At 41.8% G+C, this 13969-nt stretch overlaps 1 protein-coding gene across 1 annotated transcript in view; it reads right to left on the bottom strand.

Annotated features, from left to right (window-relative positions):
- Nucleotides 1-489: 489 nt before the first annotated feature.
- The window catches only part of STON1 (stonin 1), a 56210-nt gene continuing 42730 nt past the window's right edge, over nt 490-13969 (bottom strand). Inside the window, exons 3-4 of the mRNA XM_027555210.1 lie at nt 5708-5910; nt 490-3521 (exon numbers count right to left, since the gene is read on the bottom strand). Coding sequence (XP_027411011.1) covers nt 3447-3521; nt 5708-5910 — 278 coding nt within the window. The 3' untranslated portion in view covers nt 490-3446. The remainder of the gene's footprint in view (nt 3522-5707; nt 5911-13969) is intronic.

Below are 13969 nucleotides of genomic sequence, written 5' to 3'. Positions count from 1 at the left end.
GGGCACACACTCATATCATTTCTTCATGAGATAATGATTATATCCTCTTTCAAAAATAATTCTTTAACATCACAAATTGTACTTTGATGGTGATATTTTCCAGGATGTGTCAAAACACCATGTACACTAACTCCTTAATAGTGAAGCAGTATACATTTGTCTGGGGGCTTCCCAGGTGGCTCAGCAGTAAAGAATTCACCTCCCAATGCAGGAAAGGAGATATGGGTTCAATCGCTAGGTCGGAAAGATCCCTTGAAGAAGGAAGTGGCAACCCACTCCAGTATTCCTGCCTGGAGAATCCCGTGGACAGAGAAGCCTGGCAGGCTACAGTCCACGAGGTAGCAAAGAGTTATATACAACTGAGCATATACACATGTAAGCATGCATTTGTCTGACAGAGTCAATTGTTTAAGGTTATTGAAATGGATTTCATACCTTAAAAAAACAGCCCCAGACCTTGCAAAAGAAGATATAAGTCCATTGCATATCAAGAATCATTTGAAATACATCTTTAATTTTTAAAAAATCAATATGCAATCTACAAAATACTTTGTTACATGATTATTAAGGCTCAATATGTTTTATATTTGTATTGACGACATAAAATCATATTTTGAGTAAGATATAATAATACTTAGTCATTATTAAGGAAGGCCTCCTGACCGAATTTATAAGAGAAAAAGGTCTATATCAAAACACAAACCCAGAATGAAGGGAACTAAAACCCTACAATTACCTAACACAGAAATCAGGTCAAAATGCCAGCCTTTATTTATGTTAAGGAGGGCTTTTTTTTTTTCCATTCTTTTTAAATGGATAAACTATTTCTAGTCCCATTAAAAAAAAAGGAAATGTCCTTAAATTCAGATTTGTACAACTGATCAGGTAACCATCAAGCCATGGAATTCATTTACAGAGTTAATACGATCCTTTGACTGGTAAGGCAACTAGACCAGACCAATTAGAGCAGAGCAACCCATCCCAAACTGGCCAACTGCTTGGAAGTCTGCCATTCAGTCAATTATACAAAAGACCCCTAATGGGTCAAGCTCATAAAGCATTGATCTAAATAAATTACCTAAATTAAAATGCTAGTAAGGAGTAGTTCCTCCTTCATTCACTTCCTTCCTCCCTTCCTGACCTTAAAAGAAGGAGTTTTTGTCATTGTTGTTTTGAAGATCATCATTTACTTTCTGGAAAAGGAGATTCTACTTTTTAATTTGTAAGTCTAAGTGGACTCTACCTGATTTTTCACTTAGAGCACCAAGATCACATTTGACCTTCTGCCACAGCTCAGGTCAGAAGAACTGTATTAAAAATTCTCTCCACCCAACAAAGAATGTTAATTTAATGCTAAGTAATGAATATTTAAGGACCCTAATAGATGTGCAAATGAACAATTATGCTGCAGAACCCTGCTGTTCCTACCATCACCCTTTGCATTGCCACAAAAACTCAACTTGGGCTTCAGTCAGCTTTTTGTTATTATTTTCAGTACTGAATCTTGAGATGCGTCTGAAGGCTGGAGGGCTGGTGAATAAATGACTCCAGCAGTGAGGTGCCGGCACATGCTGGCAACCTGGAAAGCCTGAGGGGTGATTAATTGGACCCTATGCTGAAATTACTTTGAGGTGTAAATATTCATTAAGTTCATCCGAATAAGACTCTGAGTTCTTTATGGGCAGGATGCCATAAAACAGATCTGAAAGGACCGGCAGTAATTAACTCAGTTACCGTCCCTGGGACCATGGAGCAGCACCAAGTTCAGCCTGCCTCCATATTTGCTCTGAGCAGATTGAAGTCATTCCAGAATGTGCCACACCAGGTGAGTCAGGATGGTAGAATTTTTTTTATATGATGCACACACAGATTTGCTCTCGTATATATCTATAGCGAGTCTCAAGCATGTGATATTATGAGCAACACATCAAGTGAAGTTAAAAAGAGCAATACCAATTCATTTTAACAGTCAACTTTTGCATTCTTTGCCTTTACAGTAAAATAATGAAAAGCAGTAAATCTGCTGATTGATACAAACCATCATAAATGTTTGTTTTAATTTGCATTTTGAACAGATTAAAATGAATGTAATATAACATTAAATAAAATGTATGAGGGCCAACAGATAATGTTGTTTGGAAGAATACTGTCATATCAGTTTTGACTCAAAACAAATCCGGTAAATAGAGAAAAATATCTCCTAATCATATTTAAGGATCAACATAAATTGAAGGTGTATTAATATCATGTTTTTTTCCATGTTTTTCGTACTAAAAAAATATCTAGAACATAGATTTCCTAAATTTAAAAGTCTGACTTTTCACTGTAAACACTTAAAGGAAGTTATAAACAGAATTATAATTGCTAATGCCATTGACTTTTTTCATTAAAAAACAAACAAACATTTATCTGACTTTGAAAAATAGAAATATCACTTGTTAGAAATGTAGACAAAATAATCTAGTATCTTTCACTTTGCTCATCTTTTAAAGAAAATCACTCTAAATTAAGCAGAATTAGCATAAATAGCATGTTAGCAGGACTAGCACAAAATAATCATGATTCAGACTTCTACTTAAGAGGGGCTTGTGTTAATTACAAATAATACTTTATCAAAATACATTCTTAGAGTCTACACTTTTGAGAAGCAATATTCATGGACTATGAAAATTCATTTTTAACATACATTAATATTTTAACTAGTGTCCATACTAGGATTTCATTCTGAAAGGAATCTCTCCAAGCAAAAGGCAGTATGTCTCAGTGACTTGTACTAAAATATGCATAGTAACAGAACTAGTGTCTTTGCCGCACATATCAGCACACAAATACATTTTGAAAATAATAATACCACGGGGGAAAGAGAGGTACCAAATACAGCTGATGATTACTCACCAATGTGATAACAAGACAGGAAGATAAATAATTCAGAATCAGAGAGAGTTCCACATCTCCATTTTAGCCTGTGGTTTCCACATCATTCTACAATAGCCACGTTTCAGAGAAGAGCAAGAGGGAAAATTAAGTACTTTGGTTTATGTCTCCTTCAACTGCCTTCTCCTCTAGCACAGGTGCTAACTTAATAAGAAGAGATGGGGCTGGAGGATAATAAACATGGCATCAACCCAGAGTGGAAAACAATCAGCCCCCAAGTAATCAAAAATGCTTTGGCCAGTGGCTGTGAGGTCACACACTGGAGAAGAGTGCCTTTGAGTTCTACTAGGAAATAAAAACATCACAAAAATTCAAGACACATTTTAGATCAAACCCCTGGGGCACAAACATATCAAAAGCATAAAGGATAGCTGGTTCGCTTGCAGGTCTAAACTCCCCTAAACACGGCCAGTGGGTCTGTCATTCCCACTGCACAGCAGTAGAGGACTTGGTGTGGCTTCTGTCAATTATGTATTTGCAAAGTGGGTCATCATCACTGACTCCTGCTACTCCTACTGAGTTACACAGTCACCAGCTTTATCCGGGTCTTCTCCATCGATTTTAATCCACTTCTTTTCTATTTCAACCTGTTGCGCAAAAGCAAAACAGGAGGAAGCATTAATGAATGCAACACGGCATAACACTTCAGTTCTGTTTTGTAAACCAGCAAGCACTGTAGCTACCTCATCCTCTGCACACAAACACAGCCCCTCCACCCTGCCATGCCCGTTCCCAAGTGAGGCACAGTGCTCTCCTTCTGGACAAGTCTCCTAAATCCTTCCCTCTAGGGTCAAATCTTGAAGAGGACAAAGGTTCTTCTCAAACACAGGTGTACACAGAATACACATACTGATAAGACATTTACAAATCTAGCTAGACATGTGATCAATTATATCCCCCAAGTATCATACATCCAGCTTCGGGCCTCCCTGAGCTTCAGAGTACACCCAAAATCATCCCTCTAACTAAAACAAACTAGTTTACAATAGTAACCCATCTGGGCCAAACCATCCACCTGTCCCTCACCTCTGTCATCTCACCCTTTCAAACGTTATCTCCTCACAGAGTCCCTCCGGGACCACTCTAGATGAGGAAGCCCTCTATCCCTCTCTATCCTGTGACCTTCTTTTATTCTCTTCTTAGAGTTTGTCCATACTTCAAATTATGGTACTTTTTGACTGATTACTTTTTGTTCTGTCACTAGAAGGTAGGCTTTACGAGGACAGGGACTTCACCTTTGTGTCTCAGCATCTACAGCAGCAGATGGCACTTTGAAACTGCTCAATAAATACTTGTTAAATGGAAGATAACATTTTGAAACCGACTGCCATTAAAGCTAAAGAGACTTTGGTATATAACTCTGAGTGGTCCTCTACAAACTATGTGAAATTGGCGCATCCCAGGAACGGCAGATGGTATGAAGTCTCCATGTGCACTCGACACACATTTCAGTCACACGTAACACTTAGATGCCTAGTGTTACAGGTCAGCTTCCCTAAGAAGCAGATGCTGAGATGGAGACTGGGGTGCAGAAAGTTTACTGTGGAGAGCTCCTGGGGTCAACACCTGACTGACACAGAAAGGGGAGGGGAGAGAAAGGGAGAAGGAGGGGAGGGAGGTGAGGGGAGGGAAAGGGGCAGAACAGGAAGGGAGAGAGGTTAGCCTACAAAGCAGTCACAGTAAAGGTTTTAGCCAATCCCCAGAGAGGGATGAAGCTAGGATGGCCCTGCAGGGTTATTGAAACTTGAGGCAGAAGGGCATTTAGACCCCTGATCCACCAGTCATTGGACACAGGCTGCCCCAGGAAGGAGATGTGACCTGGAGAGTGGCATATTGCATCATCCAGGGCAATTCCCAGCTGCCGAATCAGTCCTTCGGTTTTGAAGGGACGCACAGAATAGCACCCACTCATCATTGGTTTTACCAATACAGAAAACATTACTGGACCCGAACATACAGGCTTCTGAACAGACAGTCCAAAATAAAGAAAATTTCAGACTTAGATTACTATATTATAGAACCGCTAGTTGGTGCTAATGATATCATATAATCACACCATTTCAAGATACTATGGGAAATGTGTGACAGAGGTTATTTCTGTAACTACTAACTTTGAAGCTGAGAAGGAAAAGCAAGCTTAGGAACAAGTGCAAGTGTACATCACTCTCTAATTCAACCGGCTTAAGAATGCAGATGAGCTGATGGTGAACATTTAAAATTGTGGTGACACAGTAACTCAGCATTTCCCCAAACAGTGCACCACAAAATACTATTACAGAAGATACTGATAGGTGTTTTACAGGAGACAAGACTCCATAATTGGCAAGTAGGGAGAGACTGAGCTAAGTTTAGTAAGTTTCTTTACTGCAGGACTTCCTTGTTCAACATTAAGTGGATAGCATTCCCCAACTTATTTTTTTCTTAGATCATTATATGGGACATATGTCCCATAGAACACATCTTGGGAAATGTTATTCTGATAAAACCTTTATTACAAATATGCTTCTGAAATGTAAACTTATTTTTAATGCCCTGTTTTTCATTGAGATCTGAGTTAAGTACATGGCACTGTCCTCAGGTTCCTAATGTTCTCTAGAACTGAGGGGAAGAACTAGGCTCACTGGTGACCATCAAGTTTCCACAACTGGGCTCTTTTCTAGGTCTAATACATACATACACAGGAAGTTACTTAAGAGGGCAAACAAGAATCTAAAGCCAAATCAGGTCACAGCTTCAAAAGTCCAATCCTAACCCCAAGGGCTTTGGGATGTACCTGGATGTTGTAGCAAGCCCGATGATGAATGTGTTTTTGAGGCTGGACATCACTCTCCACCCCCAGAGACCTGACCTCTGTCCTTGAAGCAGTGGTATCAAGGATCCCAAACTGAATAGTAGCAAATGGATACCAATCGGAGGGAATTTCTTGGTCTGATCCAAGTTCTAGTTTGTAAGACAAACAATGGGGATGATCAGGACCTTGAAGAAAAAAAATCAAAAGGTCAGTCAAAGCATTTCAATGGGCAGTGCACATTTCTCATGAGTGTAAAAGGCACGCATCTCTCTCTTTAATAAACATTTCCATTAGCACTCTGGCTGTGAATTCCATTGAATTACATATCTTCAAAATTCACAATCTTGCACTAATTGGGGAGGGGGGAATCTAACTGCATTTTTTAAAGTACTAGCTTTAAAGTAAGTGCAATTTATCATTATATAGTTACATATGTTAACTCCCAAAATATTTTCAAGTAGAAGTAGGCTGTTTCTTCTTTCAAAAAGAAAGTTAAATATTTCATTTAATTATTCAAATAAAACAATGACCAACAACAGTGACAAAAAATTCAGAGTTATATCAAGTTCATACGTACAAAAAAATATCTTCATGACCCAGATATTCACGATGGTGTGATCTCTCACCTAGAGATAGACATCCTGGAATGTGAAGTCAAGTGGGCCTTAGGAAGCATCACTACGAACAAAGCTAGTGGAGGTGATGGAATTCCAGTTGAGCGCTTTCAAATCCTGAAAGATGATGCTGTGAAAGTGCTGCACTCAATATGCCAGCAAATTTGGAAAACTCAGCAGTGGCCACAGGACTGGAAAAGGTCAGTTTTCATTCCAATCCCAAAGAAAGGCAATGCCAAAGAATGCTCAAACTACCACACAATTGCACTCATCTCACATGCTAGTAAGGTAATGCTTAAAATTCTCCAAGCCAGGCTTCAACGATATGTGAACCGTGAACTTCCAGATGTTCAAGCTGGTTTTAGAAAAGGCACAGGAACCAGAGATCAAATTGCCAACATCTGCTGGATCATCAAAAAAGCAAGAGAGTTCCAGAAAAACATCTATTTCTGCTTTATTGACTACGTCAAAGCCTTTGACTGTGTGGATCACAATAAACTGGAAAATTCTGAAAGAGATGGGAATACCAGACCAGCTGACCTGCCTCTTGAGAAACCTATATGCAGGTCAGGAAGCAACAGTTAGAACTGGACATGGAACCAACAGACTAGTTCCAAATAGGAAAAGGAGTATGTCAAGGCTGTATATTGTCACCCTGCTTATTTAACTTACATGCAGAGTACATCATGAGAAACGCTGGGCTGGACGAAGCACAAGCTGGAATCAAGATTGCCGGGAGAAATATCAATAACCTCAGATATGCAGATGACACCACCCTTATGGCAGAAAGCGAAGAAGAACTAAAGAGCCTCTTGATGAAAGTGAAAGAGGAGAGTGAAAAAGTTGGCTTAAAGCTCAACATTCAGAAAACTAAGATCATGGCATCTGGTCCCATCACTTCATAGCAAATAGATGGGGAAACAGTGGAAACAATGACTGACTTTATTTTGGGGGGCTCTAAAATCACTGCAGATAGTGACTGCAGCCATGAACTTAAAAGACGCTTGCTCCTTAGAAGGAAAGTTATGACCAACCTAGATGGCATATTGAAAAGCAGAGACATTACTTTGTCAACAAAGGTCCGTCTAGTCAAGGTTATGGTTTTTCCAGTAGTCATGTATGGATTTGAGAGTTGGACTGTGAAGAAAGCTGAGCGCCAAAGAATTGATGCTTTTGAACTGTGGTGTTCGAGAAGACTCTTGAGAGTCCCTTAGACTGCAAGGAGATCCAACCAGTCCATCCTAAAGGAGATCAGTCCTGGGTGTTCATTGGAAGGACTGATGTTGAAGCTGAAACTCCAACTTTGGCTACCTGATGCAAAGAGCTGACTCATTTGAAAAGACCCTGATGCTGGGAAAGATTGAGGGCAGGAGGAGAAGGGGACGACAGAGGATGAGATGGTTGGATGGCATCACTGACTCAATGGACATGAGTTTGGGTGGACTCTGAGAGTTAGTGATGGACAGGGAGGCCTGGCATGCTGCAATTCATGGGGTCACAAAGAGTTGGACACGACTAAGCGACTGAACCGAACATATGTGAGTGCCTTCTATTGAGTGATTCTAATTCAGAATAATAGAATAACATAAGCATGCTAAGTTTTTTAAATTAAAAGATGAGTAATATTTAAATTAAGCATCATTGTTGGGCTACAATGCACATATTTAAAAAGAAAACTTTCTGTTAAGTAGACTAAGATAATAATTCTTAATTTTTTCATTTTCTTACCATTCTATTTATTGATAATGCAAAGGAAAATTTCAGAGTAAATTAGGTCACTTTATAAAGAATTATGGTTTTTTTAAAGTTCAACTTAGTGAATTTTTTCTTGCATTTCAGAAAAGATTCTAAGCCAAGGATTCTTTTTTTTAGTGGGACATTATTTTTGAGTACATTAATTCCCACTTACCCTCCTCAAAGCTTTGACTGGAACAAATGTACAGTGTGGAGATGGGCATACTGACTTTCAATGTTTCCACGATTTTTTTCTTCACTTAGTTTGCTTTGCCATGTATTGAGCATCTAACTCTATACCAAACCAGACTCTCTGCCAGACCTTAGGATATCAGATATACACAAAAACTTTTAAGAGGGGTTATATACTGTGTGTTTATGTATGTATGTTACAGCGAAGTTAAAAATATTTTCAATGTAATCACTGCAGTAACTCTATGAATGTTCCATGATTCTGTTCCACCAGTCCACAGTGCCTGCATATTCCATGTAGCTGCGTGTGCTAAGTCGCTCTAGTCATGTCTGACTCTGTGTGACCCTATGGACAGCAGCCCACCAGGCTCCTCTGTCCATGAGGTTCTCCAGGCAAGCATACTGGAGTGCATTCCCATTTCCTCCTCCAGGGGATCTTCCCAACCCAGGGACCGAACCCTCATTTCTTACGTCTCCTGCATTGGCATATTCCATCTACATATTCCTTGTAGCTACCTTTACTTATGCAAGAGATAACAATAATTTCAAAAGCCAGATTAAATTACTGTACCACTGACATGACGCAAGAAAGAACATTTCTATCAAAAGATAGCTTTAGGCACAAAAACAAGAATTTAAAGGATTTCACTTAATTCTTAAAAGATAAATTGCCTTTCATGCCTTACAACTGCTTCTTATAGAGAGACTAATAGAATTGTAAGGCTATAAAAGCCCTTGAGAAGTCACCCATCAACAGATGCTGATTAGCGTCTCCACCACTCGTAGGGCAAGACAACAGCGGCCCCAGAGTTGCCTTACACTATCCAGATCACTGTAGTCAAGTGATAACTTTATTAACACACACACACACACACCCAGGGGAGATTCCACAATCCATTAGCTTTTCTAGCCTTCTGTCTACAGGATACAGTAAGTTTATTTAAACTTAATTCAGGCACTCTTGAGTCCTTTATGGCATGGTGGTTAAGCACATAAGCACTGACTCAGGATGCCCACGATCAGATCCCAGCTCTGCTACTTGAAAGATGTGTGAGACCCTTCGCAAGTTATTTGATCGCTGCGAGCCTCAGTTTCCCCATCTGAAAATGGGTGTGATGATGGTAACAGTATGAACCGTATGGGATTGCTGTGAGGACTAAAGAAGCCAGCTGGCACACACAGCTGTAGAGCCGTACCATGCACTTAGTTACTCAGTCATGTCCAACTCTTTGAGACCCCACGGACTTTAGCCTGCCAGGCTCCTCTGTCCATAGGGATTCTCCAGGCAAGAATACTGGAGTGGGCTGCCATGCCCTCCTCCAGGGGATCTTCCCAACCCAGGGATCGAAACCAGGTCTCTGCATTGCAGGAGGATTCTTTACCCTCTTGAGAGTTGTACTGAAAGAAGTGCAAAGTGCTCTTTGATTATAAATTCAATATTATCATTTAATGACTGTAATTCTGCTAATGAAAGGACTGTGAATTCTACACTTTTAGAGCTGAAAATAATACTAAAGATTATCTAATTTGATACATTTTAAAGAAAAATTCTTTCGGAATTTTGCAATGAAAATAACCCAACTTTAAGACCTAGTAGTCCAAAAATAGGTTTAGGAAAAAAACCTTTCTATCCACTTTTCTAAAAAAAAAAAAAAGAAGAAGAAGAAGAAGGTTTAAAGATAACATTTTTCTGACATATTTTTTCTTGGCTTTTAAAACTCTAAATACTCTACAATGTTTAGTAACTCACACTCCCTTTGAACTTTGATATCCATAAAGAAAAGTATCATGTCTATCCTTAGCGCAAGTCTGGCACATTTGGAGCTGAAAGGCTATTTGTGGAATTTACAAAAGAATAACTAATAGAGGAAAATCATGTTCTTTATCTCAGTACTGACCACCAGGGGGCACTCTCAGGCTTTGGTAATCAGTCTCACCGCTTTCTAAGGACTATGCATACAAATCACAAAATCTGTTCAGGTCTAGTAGATATCCAGTCCTTCTTGAACCAAAATATTTTACATCTGAAACGGAATTGGTGAGAGTTGGAGGGAATGAATGGTAGGAGGGTGACACCAGTGGAGGAGGAGAGAAAAACCAATGTACTGAAGAGACAGCAAAGAAAAAAGTAATAGCAGGATATATTTTAAAATTGGTAAAACCAGGAGAGTGGAGATAGACGTATGTTAAGTGACCCTCCGTCATTCTCACCTCTCTCTCTAATCCTATGCTGCCATATGCACCCTCTATGGCTAACAAGGTTTTCCTGTCTTCATTCTCTCCCCCTCCTTTCTCCGTTTTCCTCTCTCTCCCTCCCCCTCTTTATCCACCGCCTTCTCCTCCTCCTCTTTGTCTTTCCCACCCCCAGCAAAATCTGTGCTCAAGAAAAGTCCTCTGTTGTCATTTACACCTTAGCCTGAATGAACTATCTGGGGCCAACCTTTGTTTAAAATGAAAGGCTCACTCACTGTTAAAGGTATATTAAGCACTGGCATGATGGCAGAAAAGACATTTAAGGAGCCAACATCCCACCTCCCCTAAAATCACGAGTGATTTCACCAACAGGAAAAGTCAATACTGATCTCACAAATCCCCAAGAAAGGGGCATTTTTTTTTTTAATTTGTTTTTAATGAGTACAAGTAATTCATATAGTCTTTTTAGTTTCCATTTTTCTAAATTTTTTTTCCCTAACAGTGTAGGTTTTTCAGAAGCTAGCTTGAAAGGGTAACGTTTTAAAGAACTTCTTTTAAAATCCTCTCTTCTCTAAATACCCAAGTGATTTTTAAAGTCGTATAGAAACATCAAGATGCATTCTAAGTCCTTGCTCCTCTGCATGAGGCCCATGGCCAGCGGACTTGGCATCGCTGGAGCATGTGTGGGAGACACAGTATGGGGAGCCCCACCTGCCAAATCAGAGTCCACGTTCTAACAAGGCGATTCATGTGCACGCCAACACTTGAGAAGCACTGCCTCAGGATAAAGCCTTCCTCTCTACTCTAGCCTTACTCTTTCTATGCTTCTCAAGAAAAAAGTGGCAGGAAGCCTCTTAATCTTTGCATTACCACCCCTATCACCCCTGTGGTGGAGAAGCCTCCGTGACAAGTCCACGTGACCCCAGAAGTGTCCAGACCCAGCCTGGCTCAGAGCCCCCCCTTCCCCCAGACTCCACTGGTCACAGCTTCACTGCCTTCTCAATGGGCCTCCTCTTGGTGCACAGGCCTGATCTGAATGAAGCAGCTTTCATCCCAAGGGATTTATTTGGTCAGTGAGTTCTCACTATGTAGTTGGCTGGAATGCTGGTAAAACATCTATCTGCATGAGCCTCGTGCTAGGACAGTCCTCTACAAGAATTCCCAAAGGCCAGGACCAAGTCCAGAGAGCCTCTCTGGGAATGCATTCTTCTAATTGTCCTCAGTGAGCACAACTGCTGGTAAATGCAGATGGGAGGGTAGTAAGGGAGCTCTAGAAGACACAGGATGCAGAGAGCAGGGAGGACTGATGCCTAGGAGGCCAGGACAGTTCTCCCAGGAGAGCTACCAGGCCAGCAGTGTGGAAGAGCCTCTCACAAGCACCAATACCTGGGCTTCAGGCCTGGAGTCTGCTTGGTGGGGATGAGGCCTATATGTGCTATTTTAAATATTATAACTCTAATGATTCTAAGGACTCTAACATGCAGCCAGGGCTGGAAGCAGATTTTAAAAGGAGTGAGGAGAGGCTATCTTAGCTAATGGCACCACTGCCCATCTTTTCGTAAAAGCCATAGGCCCTGAACTCCTCCCAGCCCCTCCCTTCCCCCCGAGCCCACAGACCGCCCATCACTGTCTCGGGGTCACCCTTCACCTTTGTCTCAGTTCTCCCACTGCCCCCTCTTGTCTTATTCAGTCCCTCTCCCTTCTACCAGCCTCCCGTTACTTTAATCTACTTCTGAATCTCTCCTCCACAATGTACGCCTGACTTTCTAAAACAAGGTGTGCACAAATGTGCCTGAGAACATTCCAGAGGCCCTGTTGACAATCCCCACACCCCACAGCGTGGCTCACAACACTCTTCGCATCCTGGTTTCCTCTCCAACTCTCCCCTCAGTCCTGAAACTCAGGTAAGATCCCCCCATGGACGCGCCTGTGTTTCTGCTGTTTGTCTTGATGGAATCCCACTGATTCTTACAGGCCAAGCTGAAGCATCCCCTCTCCAGCAGAGCCTTCCCTACCCGCCCTCCCCGCAGCTGATCGCCCCTTCCTCTGGGGTCCCCACCAGGTATGTAGTACACGCCTGCAATAGAAGAAGTACAGTGCCATCGTGCCTTTGGATAGCTGCTTCTGCATCTGCCTCACCCATCAGACATCTGTTTCCAGAAAGCAGGGAACATGTTTCTATCTGTGTCCCCCGAGCACCCAGCACAGAGCCTGTACCTACAGGAAATTTCGTGGGTGTTGGTGCAACAGATGCGTGAATGAGAGAGCCATCCCATTAAATTCTTGTTGAATGGATTGATTACCTATACCATTAATTCTGAGAAAACGCAGTATTCTGAACAGGATCATTTTTACAAGAAGCTTTATATATGTTGTTCCCCTTCTAAAATCAGAAAAGGATGATTTGCATGGGTCCTCAGGTTGAAAAAGAAGTGTGGTTGCCCCGGCGGGTCTAGGCTGCACCAAGACAGAGCAGCTGGAGTGGGCTCCCTGCACACCTTGCCCGCCCTGAGCCCAGCCAGACAAGCCAGCAGGCTAAACCCTCAGTGCTCCTCTCTCAGAGGCATAATCATTCTTCACATCTGTGCAAAAGCTACACTTGACCTTCTGTTCTGGGTCCAGTGACCATCTCTAGGACTAAAGGAGAACAACAGGAGTCGGGTTATCACCCAGACCTCAGGGGACATCTCTGGGGACCGAGGAGATTACAGCCAGCGTTCCAGCCTGCCTCTCCATCTTTCCCTTTGTATTTAGCAAAATAAAAGTCACAAATAACTTTGAGAGCAGATCCCTTGGAATCACATACTCAAAACCTGACAATTTGTTTCCCTGGGAGGAAGATAATCTGAGAATAATTTTAACTTGTTCCTCATTATCAAGATGGCAGGAAACAGGCCCTAAATGGATTCTATCATGGAAGACAATCCCATCACGTTAAGAGTTGCCCAGGAGGTGCCCTTAGAGGCCACACCTGTGAGCATACTACCCCATCACTGCCTCTCCCCACCTGCCTGGGCTCTCCTGGCTATTCCTTGGAACTAGGAGGTAACTACGAGCTACTGCGAGTCCAGAGAACACTGTGGAGGGGAACTGGGCATAAAAGGAGAAAAGCAAGTTCTGTCAGAAAGGGCTTCTGAGCAGGGGCTTCCCTTCAGCACAGGGGCCTGGGACTTGTCAGCCACGAGCTGTGTCTCTCACCTGCCGGGCCCTCTCCATAATTCAAGCTGCAATTAGTTGAGAGATGCTACACATTACGTTCACCTGGGCCCCTACCCAAGACATTCTGATTTAACTGGCATACAGTAGAACCTGAATGGGCTTCTCTTGTGACTCAGTGGTAAAGAATCCTCCTGCCAATGCAGGAGACACGGGTTTGATTCCTGGGTGGGAAAAATTCCCTGGAGGAGGAAATGGCAACCCATTCCAGAATGCCTGCCTGGGAAATCACATCGACAGAGGAGCCTGGCAGGCTACAGTCCATGGGGTTGCAAAGAGTCACACATGACTGAGC

Source organism: Bos indicus x Bos taurus, chromosome 11, assembly GCF_003369695.1.
Source record: "Bos indicus x Bos taurus breed Angus x Brahman F1 hybrid chromosome 11, Bos_hybrid_MaternalHap_v2.0, whole genome shotgun sequence".
NCBI classification, from domain to species: Eukaryota; Metazoa; Chordata; class Mammalia; order Artiodactyla; family Bovidae; genus Bos; species Bos indicus x Bos taurus.
Note: the sequence above shows the minus strand (reverse complement) of the source record. Positions and strands in the feature narration are given on the sequence as shown.